This window comes from Schistocerca piceifrons, chromosome 2, assembly GCF_021461385.2.
Source record: "Schistocerca piceifrons isolate TAMUIC-IGC-003096 chromosome 2, iqSchPice1.1, whole genome shotgun sequence".
Lineage (NCBI taxonomy): Eukaryota > Metazoa > Arthropoda > Insecta > Orthoptera > Acrididae > Schistocerca > Schistocerca piceifrons.
In genome coordinates this window covers 14,236,511-14,257,911 of record NC_060139.1, presented here as the reverse complement: position 1 = coordinate 14,257,911, position 21,401 = coordinate 14,236,511, and the positions used below count along the sequence as shown (strand labels likewise).

At 45.3% G+C, this 21,401-nt stretch overlaps 1 protein-coding gene across 1 annotated transcript in view; it reads left to right on the top strand.

The window, feature by feature from the left end:
* The window catches only part of LOC124776221, a 709,169-nt gene that overhangs the window by 673,595 nt on the left and 14,173 nt on the right, over nucleotides 1–21,401 (top strand). The window contains exon 4 of the mRNA XM_047251076.1: nucleotides 19,182–19,361. Coding sequence (XP_047107032.1) covers nucleotides 19,182–19,361 — 180 coding nt within the window. The remainder of the gene's footprint in view (nucleotides 1–19,181; nucleotides 19,362–21,401) is intronic.

Below are 21,401 nucleotides of genomic sequence, written 5' to 3'. Positions count from 1 at the left end.
AAATCTAGACCAAACAAGTTCACTGCAGAAGAAGAACGAAGAACGTAAAATGACACAAGTTTTGTTTGTCCCTTGAATGTTGCAAGAAGGCTGCACTGTCCTAACACAGGAATTTTCTGTCCGGAATATGTAGTTAGCTTAACATTTGCGGAACGCAACGGAGGTGCGCCCAGTTGTTTGTATGTGTCGTGATTGAGCAATGAAACTGCAGCTCCGGTATCGAGCTGGAATGGTATCACTTGGCCGTCAAAGTCTAAGTCCACAAAAAGTTTATTGTTCTGCTGACGACAAGAGCGACTGTTTTGTGCAATTGGCACAGACACTGGTACAGAATCACTTGCTAATTGACGTGATTTCCGGCGACGTCGACGCACAGTGTTTGTGGGACGAACACAGTCACTGTTAGAGAAAGTGTCACTGTACGAAGTGGAATTAATGACATGAATGTCCATAGGCGAAGGTCCACGAGCCCGAGCGTCCTTGGTTCGATTCCGGCGCGAAGCAAAGGGCCTGGAATGATTGGGATTGTCTAATCTGAGCTTTTTCTGGCAAACACTTTGAACATGTCCTTTCTTATTGCAGAAAAAGCAAATAGCTTGGCGTGACGGGCAATGTTCACGCGAATGTCGAGTAGCACACCGCGGGCATGATTTCACTGCATTTGTGTGCTGGCGCGGCACACCTGGCTTAGCACGCGGCGGTCGCTGTGTCGCCGTTCGCGAGGCCCGGTTACCGGGTCGCACAGCGCGTCCAGCGGGCCGGTTAATGTTACACACGGCTGGCGAAGTTTCAAAAGATTCCTGAGCACAGTCCAGTGTGTCCTGTCTATCCAATATGTCTAGCACTTGTTGAAGGGAGGGATTAACCAGTTTCAAAATTTGCTCCCGTATGCGAACATCAGAAACGTTCTGTGCAATTGCATCACGCACCATTGTATCTGAATAAGAAAGACCACAGTCACATTCAAAGGCACAGTCCCTAGTAAGTCCTTGCAATGTTGCTACCCACTCCCTATTAGTTTGACCGGCCGTACGTTTTGTACGAAAAAACGTATACCGTTTTGCAACCACATTAACTGTTTCTCTGAAATAGGCATCTAATGCAGACAAAATTTCCTCGTATGACAAAGTTGCTACGTCGCGTCGGGGAAACAATTTCACTATCACACGGTATGTGGACACACCGACACAAGAAAGCAAAAACGGCTGCCGCTCATTACCTTGAATTCTGTAGGCAGCCATGTGAAAGGCGAACTGACGAGACCACTCTTGCCAGGTCTCATCGGCTGCCACGTATGGTCGAAAGGGAGGTGCAACAGCGTTCAGTGGCAGCGGTAGCGAAGAAGCGGCGGCGGCCGCATCGGTGTGCAGCGCACGTTGACCCTGGACGAGCTGTCCAAGGGCATCCAGTAACGCCTGCGTCTGCTGATTCTGCAAGCGATAAAATTCGGACAGTACATCTGGAGAATGTGGCGAAGCCATGACACAATTAAATGTAAGCAATCAGAAAGAAGTTTTTACTCGTCGCCAATCTGTAGTGACGTAACAAGACTGTTACGCCACACGGTAGTAGCCAAAAGAAAGGCACGCTAGACTAATGCAGACGGGCGTGAAGTCTGGAACATGAGAACTTATGAATGAATAAGAAGAAAAGTATGTAGATGCTTTTTACTTATCTTTTTAATTATCCTTGGAATACATCTGTCTTGAATACTCGTAAGCTATAGGCACTGATACAAATGGCTCCTTCCTAGTTCGTTGCCATTAACTTAGCTGATGGCTATTCTGTCTCTCGGCTAATGAGAGAGAAAGGCTTCGTACAACTGGGCGATAGCTAGGTTCGCGTACAACTGGGCGGTAGCTTGGTTCTCGTACAACTGGGGTCGAGTCCACTCTCGTATCACGAGACCTGCCTTGGTGGTGGCGCTAGGTCTGCGATCACAGTGGCGACACGCGGGTCCGACATGTACTACATGGACCGCGGCCGATTTAAACTACCACCTAGCAAGTGTGGTGTCTGGCGGTGACACCACAGAAGACAACACAACACCCAGTCCCTGAGCGGAGAAAAATATCCGACCCAGCCGGGAATCGAACCCGGGCCGTTAGGTACGACATTCCGTCGCGCTGACCACTCTGCTACTAGGGGTGGAACCTTCTTTGGTGAAAACCCCTCAGTATTATTGCAGATTGTTACTAGTGCTGGCACTGACAGAGGCCATTTTCATTGCATCATTGTAGTGTCTTAGGTGGCGGCAAGTTTAGCCGTTAGGGTTGCACTCAAAGTTCTCCGGCTTCCGCCCGGTAGAACTGTGGACTCATAAAATGTAGATTTAAATTATATTGTGTTTTAGTGTTCTTTGAGCTCGGCTAAATAAATAAATTTGAAGAAACATCTGCATTTACCAGGAAAACATTTCATACTAGTTTGGTAAAATAAGTGAAAATTTGCGCTCATGCCAAAATCACCATTGTGAAAATAAACAAATAAAAATAACTGTGGTAGTGGAACTTGTTGTCATTTCTGACTCACTTCAGGACGCAAGTAAATTCATAATAAGATGTGGTTGTAATAGGGCGGCTAATTTCTTAACAATTCTGTCTGCGTCATACGAAATCCAAACGAGAATCGCTGGTAGAAAGGCGATATTGTTTTCCTGGAAGCCTGTTACGTAAATATAGTGAAATGATATTCGAGATAGACAGTGCAGCAAGTCTCGTGTTTTGATCATATCACGCGACTTAAAAAATGAAGCATATTATACGATGCTTGGAACGATGTTTCCCTTGTTACCACGTTTGTTTGTATTACGTCCCTTTCTTGTCTATCTGTTTGTTACAAATTTTGCATTTGATTTCCAGCTTACTTCCTAAAGAGTAAGAAGTTTGAAATTTTAAACATAGCTCAGATCCGGATGACGATGCAATACCAACTCGCTTTCTTGTCGGTGTGTTTGGTAGGGGCGGAGATAGAGGTGAAAAATTTTGGTAGCGCCTGACATTTACCCTGGAGGACCGGGGTGCTGTGCAGTTAGTATCACTGTGCGTTCCAGACGGCTTGCGAGCGGACGGGTACGGCCGAGCAGAATGAGTTGGAAAGGGGAGTGGATGTCGCTTTCTTGTCTGTCCGTTCAGTACAAATGGTTAAAATAGCTCTAAGCACTATGGGACTTAACATCTGAGGTCATCAGTCCCCTTGACTTAGAACTACTTAAACCTAACTATCACAGGTACCCATGCCCAAGGCAGGATTCGAACCTTCGACCGTAGCAGCAGCGCGGTTCCGGACTGAAGCGCCTAGAACCGCTTGGCCACAGCGACCGGCCGTTCAGTACAGATTTTCAATTTATTACAGGCTGACTTCCTGGTGAGGTAGAGACTTTAAACCTTAAACGTAGTTCAGAATTGGATGGCAATGCAATATTAACATATTTCCGTGTCTGGTGTGTGGTGGAGGATACTTTGTGTACCACTTCAGTTCCCCCATTTTCCTGTTCCAGTCGCGAATGGTTCACAGGAAAAACGATAGTTGGTAAGCTTCCATGTGAGCTTGAATCCCTCTGATTTTTACCTTCACGGTCTTTTCACTTAAGAGGAGACCATACACTGGTTGAGTCAGGAGAAGAGAAACTGAAATAAACGTGCAGTCATCCCAAGTCTCTTTTATAATCTCTTTAAAATGTTTGAAATATAATGACAAATTTCATTCCCATGATTAAAAAAACTGAAAATAATTATTTAAATGAGAATGAATTTGTAATATTTCAAGTTTTAAAGCTGTACTCGGAGGTTTATAAAATAACTTCTCCTAGCCACATACAGATTCCTAACCCCAGATAGTCCAGAAAATTTGTGACTATGAATTTTTAATAGCCATGGAAATACCTTTAATATTTAAGGCGAAAAACATGGGGTGCATCCAGTGCATAACTGATGTATGAATAAAAAAATGTTCAAATGTGTGTAAAATCTTATAGGACTTAACTGCTAAGGTCATCAGTCCCTAAGCTTACACACTACTTAACCTAAATTATCCTAAGGAAAAACACACACTCGAACCTCCGCTGGGACCAACCGCGATGTATGAATAGTTCAGCTCCTTACTATTACACTACTTACTGATTGAGACATGAATGAGACTGATTGAGATTGATTGAGACCTGATTGCTATTATCTATTGCATGTGTCCCACACTTTTCGTTGTCATCCTTGCCAGTATTTCCACAGCTATTAAATATTCACAATTAGAAATTTTCTGAGGTTATTAATCATTTTGAAATTAGGAGATATTACTTTATACTTTTTAGCCCGATTTAAATGCGTGGTATATAAAAAACTTATTTTTGTTTAAATAATTATTCCATTCTCTAATGGATATATAGTGGCTGTATCTTACACCCCAGTCCAGTGACTTTCAGAAATTTTCTTCTTTCGATGATCTTTCACTGTTCGTTTTGTACACGATTACGTGTCGGTTCTGTGGGTATGCAAACTTCTGTGTCACTATTCCAAAGTAGACATTTAAGGTAAGAAGAAGTGTCATTAAATATTCTGTTGCTGGCATTGCAAAATAAGCAACCTAAGCAAGGAGCTCGGAGAAGAAGTCTGTATTCACGAAAAACAGCGAAACAGGCACTTCAGGCGCTGTTAACAATTTTAGTGGGTTTTTATAACATACACAGTGAAATTTTTAGCTTTTACACACGCAGCGCATCACTTTTACCAATCAGTAAGTTGGCCTCATTTAGTTAGTTACATTTAGTAACGTCACATGAAATTACATTCTAGGGTAAGTAATTGCCTCCCCTCTTATTCATCAATTAGTGAATTAGCGAATAAAGCCGATAATAAAATCTTTGATCTTAATTTGCTGACAGGGAGATAAGCTAAACAGAAAATATGGTAAAAAAGCTCGTTCTAGGCACTTTCTACTTTTATTTATATACTTTTATGTTATCTAGTTCAAAGGAGTTACATACCTACGTCTGTTAATAAACTAAACATTATTCTCTGTTATGTAGACAATTGTAAAAAGTTAGCAGGTAGCCATATTTAAACTTACCAAAAATACGTCATTACGAGGTGAAATATTTCCAATGGGTGGTGTTCTACAGCTGTAATGTATTTTATCGAAGTCATGTTGCTTAATGCGCTCCCAGCCCGTATGTGAATCTCTTTATTGTGGTGCCAGTTACGATATTGTAAACCACAATCAGGTCACAAAACAAACTCTTAACAGTTGTATGTTTAACCCATCATACTTTTGATAATGACAACTCTGTTTCAAATTGAACGCATGCAAGGTAAAGTCTGCTTGTAATTTTCTATCTGTTAAATGTCAAATATGAACATAATTAGAAGCTGAACGTATGTGTCCGACATCATTAAACTGTTTGATTTGAGATGTCGGCAACTAATCGAGTCTTATTTACAGTCACAAAGTGAATGAAAACTAAGATGCTCATGTCACTGTGTTGTTATTGGAGCATCTTACGTTCAAATTTAATTATCGGTGCCATATTGCTCTTTGTTACATGCTCTCGTTTCAGCCCATGTTGAGACAATGAGCGCAATATTCGAAACTAGATGCCAGCAGCAGATGTTTCCCACAAAGCAGTTTGGGGACCCTTGATGTATTTTTTAAAATATCGGAAACATTTACTCCGCTTAAAAATTCCATACATTTTTTCACCATTTCATTTCGACAAAGTTTCCCTCTTCAACGTAGGCAGTAGCATGCAGTAAAAATATGAATTCATTTTCTGCCATGTGTTCCTTACTCAGTGTAGCTCGTGCCAGCGCTTAGCGGCTATAACTGAAAGGGAAATTTCCTCGTGAAATTATTACTGCCAGTGTGAGCTCGGAGCTGCTGCGAGCGGCAAGACAAGCGTTATTGTTATCTGTTGCCTAGTTTTTCCCCCCTTTGTGTATCTCTCCTTGCCGCTTCACATTTATTTCTGTGCGAACGAGGTGGCACAGTGGTTAGACCACTTGAGTTGCCGTCGGGAGGACGATGGTTCAAATTCGCGTCTGACCATGCAGATTTAGGTTCTCTATGATTTCCCTTAATCGGTACAGGCAAATGCCGGGATGGTTTCCTTGAAGGGGCACTCCCGATTTCCTTCTTCGTCTAAACGTGCAGAGCTTGTGCCCTATTTCTCATGACGTGCATTCTAATAACATGCATGCATGTCTGAAGGAACAAAGACATTGGTGACGATTTGCAGCTGTAGTAATATTACGAAATTCCGTCGACATTGCGAGTATTTTTGACATCAGATGTACCAGGCATGGGAAACCGTGGGTTCGAGTCCGGTCTGGCAGAAATTTTCATTTGTCACCAATGGGTATGATTTCCATGACTGCTACAGCTGATGACAAAAATATTCGAAACTGCAACAAAATTTCGTAATATCGTTTTATTTCATGTCGACTATTACTAATTCGGAAAGGAAGAGATCCTCGAAACAAGTTTGCCTGGGATTGAGAAGTTCGAGCGGAAACGAAGTCAACATGATTAAAAAAAGCCCGTAGTCAAATAAATTAGCATATCTTTTTCTCTTTGCGTTAACCATTGCTACGATGCGCCGAGCGAGGTTGCGCAGTGGATAAGGTACTGGAATCGGATGCGACAAACAGTTTTCAGGTTTCCAGAATGAGATTTTCACTCTGCAGCGGAGTGTGCGCTGATATGAAACTTCCTGGCAGATTAAAACTGTGTGCCCGACCGAGACTCGAACTCGGGACTTTTGCCTTTCGCGGGCAAGTGCTCTACCAACTGAGCTACCGAAGCACGACTCACGCGCGCTGCTCACAGCTTTACTTCTGCTAGCATCTCGTCTCCTACATTCCAAACTTTACAGAAGCTCTCCTGCGAACCTTGCAGAACTAGCACTCCTGAAAGAAACGAGTGCTAGTTCTGCAAGGTTCGCAGGAGACCTTCTGTAAAATTTGGAATGTAGGAGACGAGGTACTGGCAGAAGTAAAGCTGTGAGTACCGGGCGTGAGTCGTGCTTCGGTAGCTCAGTTGGTAGAGCACTTGCCCGCGTAAGGCAAAGGTCTCGAGTTCGAGTCTCGGTCGGGCACACAGTTTTAATCTGCCAGGAAGTTTCAGTTTTCAGGTTGATGTCCAGCAATCAAGATATAGGTTTTCCATGATCTCCGTAAAATGATTAAGGCAAATATCCAAGATGATCTGCACTTTACCAAGGATCACTCTTTTCGATGAGTAATCCGAGCATTTGCTCCTTCTCTAACAATCGCGATGTCGAACGGACAGAAATCGCAGAAGCCCGTTCTTTCCAACGACGTCACATACCACGGTCACTCATGACTCACTGTCAGACTTGCTTTATATGTTTGTGTCACATCATTTCGTGAATGTTGCTCAAACAACGTAGGAAACAGCTTTGCTTATGTGCTTTTATTTATCTATGTACTACGTCCCATCTTCAGCTGATATACTATGATTCGCTCTTCAAAACAATCTTTTGATCTGTGAATTATCACACGTACTGTGAAAATAAGCCCGTACGTCAAAGTTTTCGCAATGGCTGTAACAGAAATAATACGATTTGAACTTTTTCAAATTCTTGTTTATGTTACTGAAACCATGTGCGGGAAGCTATTGTACCAATATCATAACTCAGAAACAGGAAGAGCAACGATAGATGTCTCACACTTTCGCGGGTAATAGTTCACACCACCACTCAGTAAGAGCAGTATATGCGGGTTGTAGGGAACGTTTGCCTACCTGTAAAAGGGTACGGTGAATACCTCGCAGGATCTAATGCAATTTAAGGGGTGGAGGGTGGGGGGAAGGTGGGGGCTACCACCCTCAAAAGTAGGTGTGTAGGACGATAATTTCATATTTATCAGTTGTAGTCTAATAAGCGCAATCCATGTATGCAAAATGTCGCTTACAAAAGGCGGGTTTGGATAATATTTTGTTTATTGAATTAACCGGTGAGATAGAAAAGATACTGAAAAAAAGGCGCTATGTTCTTCAGGGTTTCGTTCAGTCCTGCGCGAGAGTTTCACAGAAATGCGCAGTAAACGTCAGTGGCAGACATCATAGGAAAGACGATGAGTTTCACGAATAGATTACTCGAAAACTTTCGAGAGCTCGCTATCAAAATGACTCTAGAGCCGCATAAAATCCCTTTAACGTAGAAATTAGGATCTGGACACTAAAATTAGAGAAAATTCGGCCCAGACACACGGTTACTAACAGTGAAGTTTACTGCGTGTCATTAACGACTGGAACAGAATAAGCTGAGAGAGGTATTCGGGAGGCCGACGATTCGATCCCCCGTCTGGCCATCCAGGTTCCGTGGTTTCCCTGCATCACTTGAAGCGAATCGCGGGATGGTTCCTTGTATTAGTTGTGGAATGAAAGCAAACAGCTACCAAATACTGTCTCGTGAAATTTCTTGACATGTCTGCTGCGTCAATTGATCAAAATTGCTGCCTGATATGTAATTATCCCAGACATGCATTATGTATCTAGCGATTTGTATGAAACTCCCCCAGCTAACACAACAACGCACAGCATGAAAATATGTCGTTTGCAAAAACCGAGTTCCGGACGTTCTTTTATCCATTGCTCTGAATTAACTGTGAGACAGAAAAAAAAACTGAGAAAAGGGTTTCAACGTTCTGTAGGGTTTACATTGAAGGCAACTTTTATAAGCAATGAGACGACCTAGCGGGGGGGGCCATGTGTACCTGGTACTATAGCTGAGATATACATAAATTATTTGGAACAAAAATTATTTAAGACACAAGAAACCTGCCTAAAGAAAACTGACTTTAATAGGAAATTTTGTGAACGACACACAGCTGTTGGTAGACGTGGATGCCAGAGACGTAATTGGCATTCTAAATGTAAATTGCTTCAAATGGTCTGCACAAGAACATGAACACGACAAAGGCATCATTTACCTGGGCCTTGGCTCTAAGCACTGTGGGGACTTAACATCTGAGGCCATCAGTCCCCTCCACTTAGAACTACGTAAACCTAACTAACCTAAGGACATCACACACATCCATCCCTGAGACAGGATTCGAACCTGCGACCGTAGCGGCCGCGATCTTCCGGACTGAAGCGCCTAGGACCGCAGTGCCACGGCGGACGGCACTTGTGCGTCATAGGCGTAATAAGAAATGCTGATTTATCGGATTCTTTTATTGGGCACCAATGAACCAGAAAGTCTCTAAAAAGGAGGTCCGGCATTTAACTAACCATACAGCATAACGTGATTGACCGATCGCGTTATTCATATACTTTTCAAAATGAAGACAGTCTACGTCTTTCAACTTGGTGAATCCTTCCTCTTTGAGTCTCAGATAAACTACAATCACCAGGTTACGAATTTCTTGTGAATAAAATTCTTCATGGAGGGAAACTATTCCAGAAGATTAAGTGGTTGACCCCTGAAGAGCCGAAAGTAATTACAACCTTTCTGCTTTACTTCCTTCAGTCTTTTCAAGTACCGGTCGGTACTGGCCATTAAAATTGCTACACCACGAAGATGACGTGCTACAGACGTGAAATGTAACCGACAGAAAGAAGATGCTGTGATATGCAAACGATTAGCTTTCCAAAGGATTCACACAAGGTTGGCGCCGGTGGCGACACCTACAAAGCGCTGACATGAGGAAAGTTTCCAATCGATTTCTCATACACAAACAGCAGTTGACCGGCGTTGCGTGGTGAAACGTTATTGTGATACCTCGTGTAAGGAGGAGAAATGCGTACCATCACGTTTCCGACTTTGATAAAGGTCGTATTGTAGCCTATCGCGATTGCGGTTTATCGTATCGCGACATTGCTGCTCGCGTTGGTCGAGATCCTACTGTTAACATAATATGGAATCGGTTGGTTCAAGAGGATAATACGGAACACCGTGCTGGATCCCAACTGCCTCGTATCACTAGCAGTCGAGATGAAGGGCATCTTATCCGCATGGCTGTAACGGATCGTGCAGTCACGTCTCGATCCCTGAGTCAATACATGGGGACGTTTGCAAGACAACAACCATCTGCACGAACAGTTCGACAACGTTAGCAGCAGCATGGACTATCAGCTCGGAGACCATGGCTGCGGTTACCCTTGACACTGCATCCCAGACAGGAGCGCCTGCAATGGTGTACGCAACGACGAGCCTGAGGGCACGAATGGCAAAACGTCATTTTCTCTGATGAATCCAGGTTCTGTTTACAGCATCATGATGGTAGAATCCGTGTTTGGCGACATCGCGGTGAACGCACATTGGAAGCGTGTATTCGTCATCGCTATACTGGCGTACCACCCGGCGTGATGGTATGGGGTGCCATTGGTTACACGACTCGGTCACCTCTTGTTCGCATTGACGGCACTTTGAACAGTGGACGTTACATTTTAGACGTGTTACGACTCGTGGCTCTACCCTTCATCCGATCCCTGCGAAACCCTACATTTCAGCAGGATAATGCACGACCGCACGTTGCAGGTCGTGTACGGGCCTTTCTGGATACAGAAAATGTTCGACTGCCAGCACATTCTCCAGATCTCTCACCAATTGAAAACGTCTGGTCAATGGTTGCCGAGTAACTGGCTCGTTACAATACGCCAGTCATTACTCTTTATGAACTGTGGTATCGTGTTGAAGCTGCATGGGCAGCTGTACCTGTACACGCCATCCAAACTCTGTTTGACTCAATGTCCAGACGTATCAGGCCCATTGTTACGGCCAGAGGTGGTTGGTCTGGGACTGATTGCTGAGGATCTATGCACCCAAATTGCGTGTAAATGTAATAACATGTCAGTTCTAGTATAATATATTTGTCCAATGAATACCCGTTTATCATCTGCATTTCTTCTTGGTGTAGCGATTTTAATGGCCAGTAGTGTACATATCGTACTTGCCTCATTTACGGTTTGTAGAACTGACTCTTTTCTATGTGAAAATAAGCTCGCATAACGATTAACATTAATCAAGATATTCAGCAGGCGTATGAATACTGGAGTATTAGATTCGAAGCTTCCGCTTCCGTTTCGGTCACAGTGTTTATATTACGGGATAAGAATATTTTCAAAGTAATAGCCTCCGACAGTGGAAGACCATTGAATTTGATATTGTCAACAAAAATCTTGTTATTCTCGCACTTGCTGTGCCTTTTGCATCGCCCATGGCCCGTCAGCGCCACCTCTCATCCAGCTTCCGCACGACAGGATGGCAGCAGGCTGTCTCCAGCGTCGCCCGCTGGAACTCCGCATTAAAAAGGCAACAAGCCCGCTGTTCGTTCGCAGCGGGACAATCGTTCATCAAGCGGAGGCGGCGCGCTAAACTTTTGATGAGACCGAAGCCCGCCACAGCTCATTCCGCCCCCGAGTCGTTGTGTCCGTCGCGCCGCACGCTCACCGCCTTCCATTCTCCCCTCGCTCTGTTTCTCCCCCTGCCCCCCTCCTCCTTCCCCCCACTACCCCTCTCCGACGGAGAGCCTTTTTCGTCAGCCAACACCTACACCTCCTCCTGAAGGTCTTGGCAAAGGCATCAGGGGACGCCGGCACAGACGCCGGGGAACCTGCGCCTCCATAAAACGTGAATGCCTTTTGTAAGTGGCCCCACTGCTTGTACATAAAGGGACACTCCTCTTGCACCTTAGAATTACCGCCCAGTTTCTGCAGGGTTCGCCCGAGCCGTCTCGCGCTCCGCAAGCCGTTGTGGAATATCAAATTTCGCGAACACGCCGGCGGGGGACGAAATTATGGAACAGACAAGAGAAAGGCATTCTGCACGAGTACTGAAGATGAATCTCCGGGGAAAAAGACCTTACCCTTCCCCCCTCTCTACTCTCCTGCCCCCCCCCCCCCCTTCGCCGTTTGAGAACCGCTGCGAGGGATTGAAAGATTTAAAACCTCCGGGAATTCCCTCGTTATTGCACGCTATTATGCTCGGCTGGGGTGACGTCAGCGTCGGCGGAGCGCTTTCACTCTCCGGTCGCCCTTTGCCCGACTGTGGCGTCCGTCCGGCAATTACTGGGCGCCCGGCGCTGAATTTCGCTGCGGGGTTTACACAGGCCGGCATTGCGCTCAAATTACAGGCGCAGCGAACTGTGGGACGGTTTTCTGGGGACGAGCTTCCGTATTCAGTGACGCGCTCGAGCGCATGGCTTGAGGGAAAGCACAGTGAAATGTGCGGTCTTTTCAAAGAATCCCTCGTCTGTAAGATAGGGACGTCAGCGCTGCAGGACAATAGAAGCTTGTTTAGTAAATGAGATACTGCGGTTGAATTTACGGATGATTTTAACTTTTAGTTTACCGGAAGAGTGGGCAGGGGTGGGGGGTGGGGGACAAGAATGGAACTGTAGTCGCTTCAAATTTGATTTTGCCTTTACCAGTAATGAACATGACTTACCACAATTAGAACATGCTGATACGTGTTACAAACCGGACACAATAGGAAGGCCCAGGCCCCTTTGCTTTTTTCTTTTATCACTCGTTTATTACATCAGAGAAATACGCGTTTTGAGACAAAATTTAACTACATGAAATATTGCTCCCAGTAAAGGTTAGCCTAAGCAGTGACAAAACCTAGTTCTTTTAAGGGTTTCTGCTGGCAACAAATTTTAAGGAGGCAATGTAAGGTTTATATCAGTTTAGCTCAAACACGTAGCTAGTGACTGAATCACGACAGAGACTCTTTAACAATTTCGGCAACAAATGTTGTGTTGTTGTGGTCTTCAGTCCTCAGACTGGTTTGATGCAGCTCTCCATGCTACTCTAGCCGTGGTGGCCGTGCGGTTCTGGCGCTGCAGTCCGGAACCGCGGGACTGATACGGTCGCAGGTTCGAATCCTGCCTCGGGCATGGGTATGTGTGATGTCCTTAGGTTAGTTAGATTTAAGTAGTTCTAAGTTCTAGGGGACTTATGACCTGAGATGTTGAGTCCCATAGTGCTCAGAGCCATTTGAACCATTTGAACCTGTGCAAGCTTCTTCATCTCCCAGTACTTAATGCAACCTACATCCTTCTGAATCTGCTTAATGTATTCATCTCTACATCTCTAGGTCTCCCTATACGATTTTTAACCTCCACGCTGCCCTCCAGTGCTAAATTGTTGATCCCTTGATGCCTCAGAACATGCCCTACCAACCGGTCCCTTCTTCTTGTCAAGTTGTGCCACAAACTCCTCTTCTCCCCTATTCTATTCAATACCTCCTCATTACTTACGTGATCTACCCATCTAATCTTCAGCATTCTTCTGTAGCACCACATTTCGAAAGCTTCTATTCCCTTCCTGTCCAAACTATTTATTGTCCATGTTTCACTTCCATACATAGCTACACTCCATACAAATTCTTTCAGAAACGACTTCCTTACACTTAAATCTATACTCGATGTTAACAAATAACATATAAATACATAATATATAATAACAAATAAATACCATGAATTTGTACTCACAGTAACCAACTAATCGACAACCTTGCCATGCAATAAGTAGTGGTCCATTTGGAACGAATTAGCAACACCCAGCAACTAGGGAAGTTAATACCAACAGTTTCTAAATGTCTTGCTCCCCATTAAATAAACAAACTTACAGTAATTAAACACACTAAGCTCCACTCAGACTCTTCCGTGGAAGCCAAGCCAAAGTGAAGATTCCATTAACTGACTCGCACTGAAGTCACACTAAAGCTCATCTCTGTGTTCCCAGACACACATGGGGCAAACTTACACAAGACAAGATTTTGAAGGGAGCACATCAGTAAAACCGGTAGTGGAGCTAACTCATGCCTCTGAAAATTAAGCTACTAGATCGGGGCACAAGGTGGTATACAGTGAGGTTGCCTTAGCGCTATACTGTGCTCCAAAATATTAATTTAAATGGCCACTTCAAAATTAAGTACACATAAACCAGCATTAATTAACGAGGAGTGACACCAAGTCGCTCGAAGACTGCACTGTAGTTCCTTCTCTAGATTGTCGCACAGACGACAAAATGGTAGATATCGAAATAGACGACAGAGGGATAGAGAAACAATTAAAATCGCTCAAAAGAGGAAAGGCCGCTGGACCTGATGGGATACCAGTTCGATTTTACACAGAGTACGCGAAGGAACTTGTCCCCCTTCTTGCAGCGGTGTACCGTAGGTCTCTAGAAGAGCGTAGCGTTCCAAAGGATTGGAAAAGGGCACAGGTCATCCCCGTTTTGAAGAAGGGACGTCGAACAGATGTGCATAACTATAGACCTATATCTCTAACGTCGATCAGTTGTAGAATTTTGGAACACGTACTATGTTCCAGTATAATGACTTTCCTGGAGTCTAGAAATCAACTCTGTAGGAATCAGCATGGTTTTCGAAAAAGACGGTCGTGTGAAACCCAGCTCGCGCTATTCGTCCACGAAACTCAGAGGCCCATAGACACGGGTTCACAGGTAGATGCCGTGTTTCTTGACTTCCGCAAGGCGTTCGATACAGTTCCCCACAGTCGTTTAATGAACAAAGTAAGAGCATATGGACTATCAGACCAATTGTGTGATTGGATTGAAGAGTTCCTAGATAACAGAACGCAACATGTCATTCTCAATGGAGAGAAGTCTTCCGAAGTAAGAGTGATTTCAGGTGTGCCGCAGGGGAGTGTCGTAGGACCGTTGCTATTCACAATATACATAAATGACCTTGTGGATGACATCGGAAGTTCACTGAGGCTTTTTGCGGATGATGCTGTGGCATATCGAGAGGTTGTAACAATGGAAAATTGTACTGAAATGTAGGAGGATCTGCAGCGAATTGACGCATGGTACAGGAAATGGCAATTGAATCTCAATGTAGACAAGTGTAATGTGCTGCGAATACATAGAAAGATAGATCCCTTATCATTTAGCTACAATATAGCAAGTCAGCAACTGGAAGCAGTTAATTCCATAAATTATCTGGGAGTACGCATTAGGAGTGATTTAAAATGGAATGATCATATAAAGTTGATCGTTGGTAAAGCAGATGCCAGACTGAGATTCATTGGAAGAATCATAAGAAAATGCAATCGGAAAACAAAGGAAGTAGGTTACAGTACGCTTGTTCGCCCACTGCTTAAATACTGCTCAGCAGTGTGGGATCCGTACCAGATAGGGTTGATAGAAAGAGAAGATCCAACGGATAGCAGCTCGCTTCGTTACAGGATCATTTAGTAATCGCGAAAGCGTTACGGAGATGATAGATAAACTCCAGTGGAAGACTCTGCAGGAGAGACGCTCAGTAGCTCGGGACGGTCTTTTGTTGAAGTTTCGTGAACATACCTTCACCGAAGAGTCAAGCAGTATATTGCTCCCTCCTACGTATATCTCGCGAAGAGAACATGAGGATGAAATCAGAGATATTAGAGCCCACACAGAAGCATACCGACAATCCTTCTTTCCACGAACAATACGAGACTGGAATAGAGGGGAGAACCGATAGAGGCACTCAAGGTACCTTCCGCCACACACTGTCAGGTGGCTTGCGGAGTATGGATATAGATGTAGATGTCTTAATTGAAAAGACGAATGCCGGAGGCGGCAGTAACATCGAACACCTTCTCCGAGTTTTAACCAGGAGTCACTTCCCGCTGTACAAGTAAACATTTAACCAACCACAAAGAAGGAACCCCAAAGAGAAAATTCAAATAAAACCCCCAAAAGATTATAAGGGACAGGGAACCCCAACTACTTAAATTTAAAAGAATTAGCTCTCCCCAAAGGCAGAGTAAACGCTAAGGCCACACTTCAGAGGCCACCAAAATTGGTTACAAAAAGTCTTATACATTTGCTCCTTTTCTTTAAAAGAAACACAGGGCTGCTTAACTTCTGCTGGACGTGCGGTATGGCTCGTGTAGGATACACTAGGCAGCAACCCAAGCTAGGCGATCGCAAGGCACGGCGAGCAAAATCAGGAGAGCAGACAGGCAGGCAGCCAACACATATCCTCGCTGAACCGGCAGACCGCGTACAACCAACTCCACATATACGTGGCTGCTTCCCACCTAGTACCTCGCGGCGCCTCAGCAGGTAGCCCGAGCAAACGTCAACTGCCACTCGCCCTGCGAATGCGGAAAACAACAAGCCAAGCAAAGATAAGAAACATCGAAGGATCGATAATGGACATCCAAGAGACTGGCGCCAGTAACGAGCGTAACGGCTCACATACAATAGCAATTCATGCGATAACTGCGTTTTCTAAATTAATATTTTGGCACATTTCCCTGTATTTGATACTAAACAAAGAACGGAAACAATACATGAGAATGAATAAGAAAAGGCATCCTTTTTTTATTGAAGTTGCACACGAAAATACGAAAGACTGAGCAGGACCTCGTCAACTGATTAGTGGCCATAACAGAGCAGAAAATGAGAAACCATCACAGCTTTAAATTCCAGTCCAAACAGAGACGTGTGGGATGAGGCATAATAACTTTTGCGTCATCGTTGACACTGTAGGGTCTTGTGCCAGGGGGAGCAATGTTGTTTGGTTGCCGGTATCCCCATTTTACGATGCACCTGTGCTGTATTAATAGTGTTCTTTGTTTATCAGAACAGAAAGCTACTTATTTTTAGGCTAGTTCATGTGTGTTGGTACAAGCTATTCCATAATAGTCCACGTTAGCCTCACTGCTGGTGAAGTACAAATCCCGCTATGTACACGCAAATGGTTCAATCGGCTCTAAGCACTATGGGACTTAACATCTGAGATCATCAGTCCCCTACATTTACAACTACTTAAACCTAACTAACGTAAAGACATCAAACACATCCATGCCCGAGGCAGGATTCGAACCCGCGACCGTAGCAGCCGCGTGGTTCCGGACTGAAGCGCCTAGAGCCTCTCGACGACAGTGGCCGGCGTGGTGATGTCGCCAGGCGTGTATGAAGAACTGGTCGTGGGGAGTGGCGTTCAGTATTCTTCATCTACATCTACATTTATACTCCGCAAGCCACCCAACGGTGTGTGGGGGAGGGCACTTTACGTGCCACTGTCATTACCTCCCTTTTCTGTTCCAGTCGCGTATGGTTCGCGGGAAGAACGACTGTCTGAAAGCCTCCGTGCGCGCTCGAATCTCTCTAATTTTACATCCGTGATCTCCTCGGGAGGTACAAGTAGGGGGAAGAACTATATTCGATACCTCATCCAGAAACGCACCCTCTCGAAACCTGGCGAGCAAGCTACACCGCGATGCAGAGCGCCTCTCTTGCACAGTCTGCCACTTGAGTTTGCTAAACATCTCCGTAACGCTATCACGCTTACCAAATAACCCTATGACGAAACGCGCCGCTCTTCTTTGGATCTTCTCTATCTCCTCCGTCAACCCGATCTGGTACGGATCCCACACTGATGAGCAATACTCAAGTATAGGTCGAACGAGTGTTTTGTAAGCCACCTCCTTTGTTGATGGACTACATTTTCTAAGGACTCTCCCAATGAATCTCAACCTGGTACCCGCCTTACCAACAATTAATTTTATATGATGATTCCACTTCAAATTCTTCCGCACGCATACTCCCAGATATTTTACAGAAGTAACTGCTTCCAGTGTTTGTTCCGCTATCATATAATCATACAATAAAGGACCCTTCTTTCTATGTATTCGCAATACATTACATTTGTCTATGTTAAGGGTCAGTTGCCACTCCCTGCGCCAAGTGCCTATCCGCTGCAGATCTTCCTGCATTTCGCTACAATTTTCTAATGCTGCAACTTCTCTGTATACTACAGCATCATCCGCATTCTACAACAGAGTGATCTGAAACACCGGTCAAGTATTAGGACGTTGTAACTGTCCACGGAATTAGAAACGACATTTTAATTCGTGTCGTATAATTGCGTGGTGTGGCACTATGCGCACACAGTGAGTTAAGAGTGACACATGTCGATGTTGCCAGGTTTGGATGTGGGATGTCGTAAAATGTAGTTGCATGAGTTGACGTTTCGGCTTGTTTTCAGCGGTCATCATCAGGATGCGGCAGATGTTAGATCTTGAAGACGTCCGTTGAGTTAGAAACGTCATTTTTCTTGAAGGTCTCACGGGCATGCAGCCGGGTTGACTGGAGTTTATTTCATACCGCGCGAGCGTGGGAAAGCATACGTGGAGCAAACCATTCGCACGATCGAGGAAAGGTGTACTGAACACAAACGGCACACCGATCATCAACAGCTTGCAAAATCTGCAATCGCAGAACATTGCCTCGAGACAAATCATCGTATGAAATACGAGAACGCAAAAGTCCTCCACAACAGATCCCGCTTTTGGGACTGTGTATACAAGGAAGCAATTGAAATCCGGCTGCACGAGAGCCTTATTAAGAAGGACAGCGGGTTTCAACTCAGCCAAGCGTAGAATCCAGCAATAAAAGTTCTGCAGGAGCAGCGGAAACGGGGCACCACACCCTCCGAAGGCGGCATGCGTACTGGCGCCCATCAGTCATCTCGTCAGTGGAAGCTACCCCCACCACCGCGGCCTGCACATCCCTCGGCCCATACGCGGAGTCAGTGGAGGGGAGAGGCGACAGGTATATATACCACACCACCCTCCGGCCTAGGACGTCAGTCAACAGGAGTAACCTGATGATGATGGCACGTTACGCTGTCGAAAATTCGTTCAACAGTGACCAGTCAACCCGGCTGCATGCCCGAGAGACCTTCAAGGATCTCATTCGCCGGGAAAATCTACGAACAACGTCATTTTTGATTTCCCTAGGTTTAAATGTGTTGTGTGCCATTGAAGCCGTATGAGTTGAGAGTGACACATTTTGGTGCGGTCGTTTGTGAGTGTGGGATATTGCAATATGGTTTTCAGTGCTCATCTTCAGGACGCCGTAAATGTTCAGTCCTGTAGACGTCCGCTCGGTTAGAAGCGTAATTTCTGATTGCACTTTGTGTAATTTTGTGGTGCAGCACTGTACCCGTGCGGCAATAAAGAATGACATTGTTGATGTCTCCAGGTGTGGGCGTGGGATATGACCGCGTTATACTGCAAAAAGTAGTAAAATGAGTTGAAGTTTCGGCTGGTTTTCAGCGGTCGTCCTCAGGACTTCGAAACAGTTCAGTCCTGAAGACGTCCGCTGAGTTAGAAACGTCATATTTGATTTCACTTTGTGTAGCTGTATGGGGCGGCGCTACAGACACGTGACGAGTAGAGAGTGAGACTTGGTGATGCCGGCAGGGGTGGGCGTGGTGCTGATCACGGTGAGCGGCGTGGCGTGGCGGCTGACTGCGCACGACGCGCCCTCCTGCCGCTCCATGCTGGGCCTGGGCGGCGGCGACTCGGCGGGCGCAGAGCCCAACAGGCGGTTCGTGCCGCGCCTGCCGCCCTCCTACGGCCGGCCGCACCACCCCTACGCAGGTGAGTGGCGGCAGACAGCTCTGCACGCGATTCTTCAAATCTACCTCGAGTACACACAGCGACTGGTAATACTGGTAAACACATGAAGGGAGGAGTAGATTTTTTGTCATTAGGGTAGGTATAAAGGGTGTTTCACAGACTTTCCACAAAATGTTTAAGCATGACAGATCCCGCCATAAGAGGCAAAATGTTTGCTGCAGCTTCACGATGACTCTAGTAGGTTCTTGTTGTTGTGGTCCAGTCCTGAGACTGGTTTGATGCCGCTCTCCATGCTACTCTATCCTGTGCAAGCTTCTTCATCTCCCAGTACCTACTGCAGCCTACATCCTTCTGAATCTGCTTAGTGTATTCATCTCTTGGTCTCCCTCTACGATTTTTACACTCCACGCTGCCCTCCAATACTAAATTGGTGATCCCTCGGTGTCTCAGAACATGTCCTACCAACCTATCCCTTCTTCTAGTCAAGTTGTGCCACATGCTCCTCTTCTACCCAATTCTATTCAATACCTCCTCATTAGTTATGTGATCTACCCATCTAATCTTCAGCATTCTTCTGTAACACCACATTTCGAAAGCTTCTATTCTCTTCTTGTCCAAACTGTTTATCGTCCATGTTTCACTTCCATACATGGCTACACTCCATACAAATAGTTCAGAAACGACTTCCTGAGACTTAAATCTATACTCGATGTTAACAAATTTCTCTTCTTCAGAAACGCTTTCCTTGCCATTGCCAGTCTACATTTTATGTCCTCTCTACTTCGTCCATCATCAGTCATTTTGCTCCCCAAATAGCAAAATTCCTTTACTACTTTAAGTGTCTCATTTCCTAATCTAATACCCTCAACATCACCCGACTTAATTCGACTACGTTCCATTATTCTCGTTTTGCTTTTGTTGATGTTTATCTTATACCCTCCTTTCAAGACACCGTCCATTCTGTTCAGCTGCTCTTCCAAGTCCTTTGCTGTCTCTGACAGAATTACAATGTTTCCAGAATGAGATTTTCACTTTGCAGCGGAGTGTGCGCTGATATGAAACTTCCTGGCAGATTAAAACTGTGTGCCCGACCGAGACTCGAACTCGGGACCTTTGCCCTTCGCGGGCAAGTGCTCTACCGTCTGAGCTAGCGAAGCACGACTCACGCCCGGTACTCACAGCGTTACTTCTTCCAGTATCTCGTCTCCTACCTTCCAAACTTTACAGAAGCTCTCCTGCGAACCTTGCAGAACTAGCACTCCTGAAACAAAGGATACTGCAGAGACATGGCTTAGCGACAGCCTGGGGGATGTTTCCAGAATGAGATTTTCACTCTGCAGCGGAGTGTGCGCTGATGTGAAACTTTCTGGCACATTAAAACTGTGTGCCCGGCCGTGACTCGAACTCGGGACCTTTGCCTTTCGCGGGCAAGTGCTCTACAATCTGAGCTACCCAAGCACGACTCACGCCCGGTACTCACAGCTTTACTTCTGCCAGTATCTCGTCTCCTACCTTCCAAACTTCCACAGCCTGGGGGATGTGCCGCGAAAGGCAAAGGTCCCGAGTTCGAGTCTCGGTCGGGCACACACTTTTAATCTGCCAGGAAGTTTCACATCAGCGCACACTCCGCTGCAGAGTGAAAATCTCATTCTGGAAACATCCCCCAGGCTGTGGCTAAGTCATGTCTCCGCTGTATCCTTTCTTTCAGGAGTGCTAGTTCTGCAAGGTTCGCAGGAGAGCTTCTGTAAAGTTCGGAAGGTAGGAGACGAGATACTGGCAGAAGTATGGCTGTGAGTCGTGCTTGGGTAGCTCAGTTGGTAGAGCACTTGCCCGCGAAAGGCAAAGGTCCCGAGTTCGAGTCTCGGTCGGGCACACAGTTTTAATCTGCCAAGAAGTTTCAGAATTACAACGTCATCGGCGAACCTGTAGTAGGTACCCATTAGTATTTGTCAGTCCTGGGACGACGAGGTTTCACAGATCTAGCAGTGAATACTAACTAGTGCAATTCCCCAACTTTAGATATCCTACTTAAATCAGTTTAAGCTTTATTGAATCTTCTTT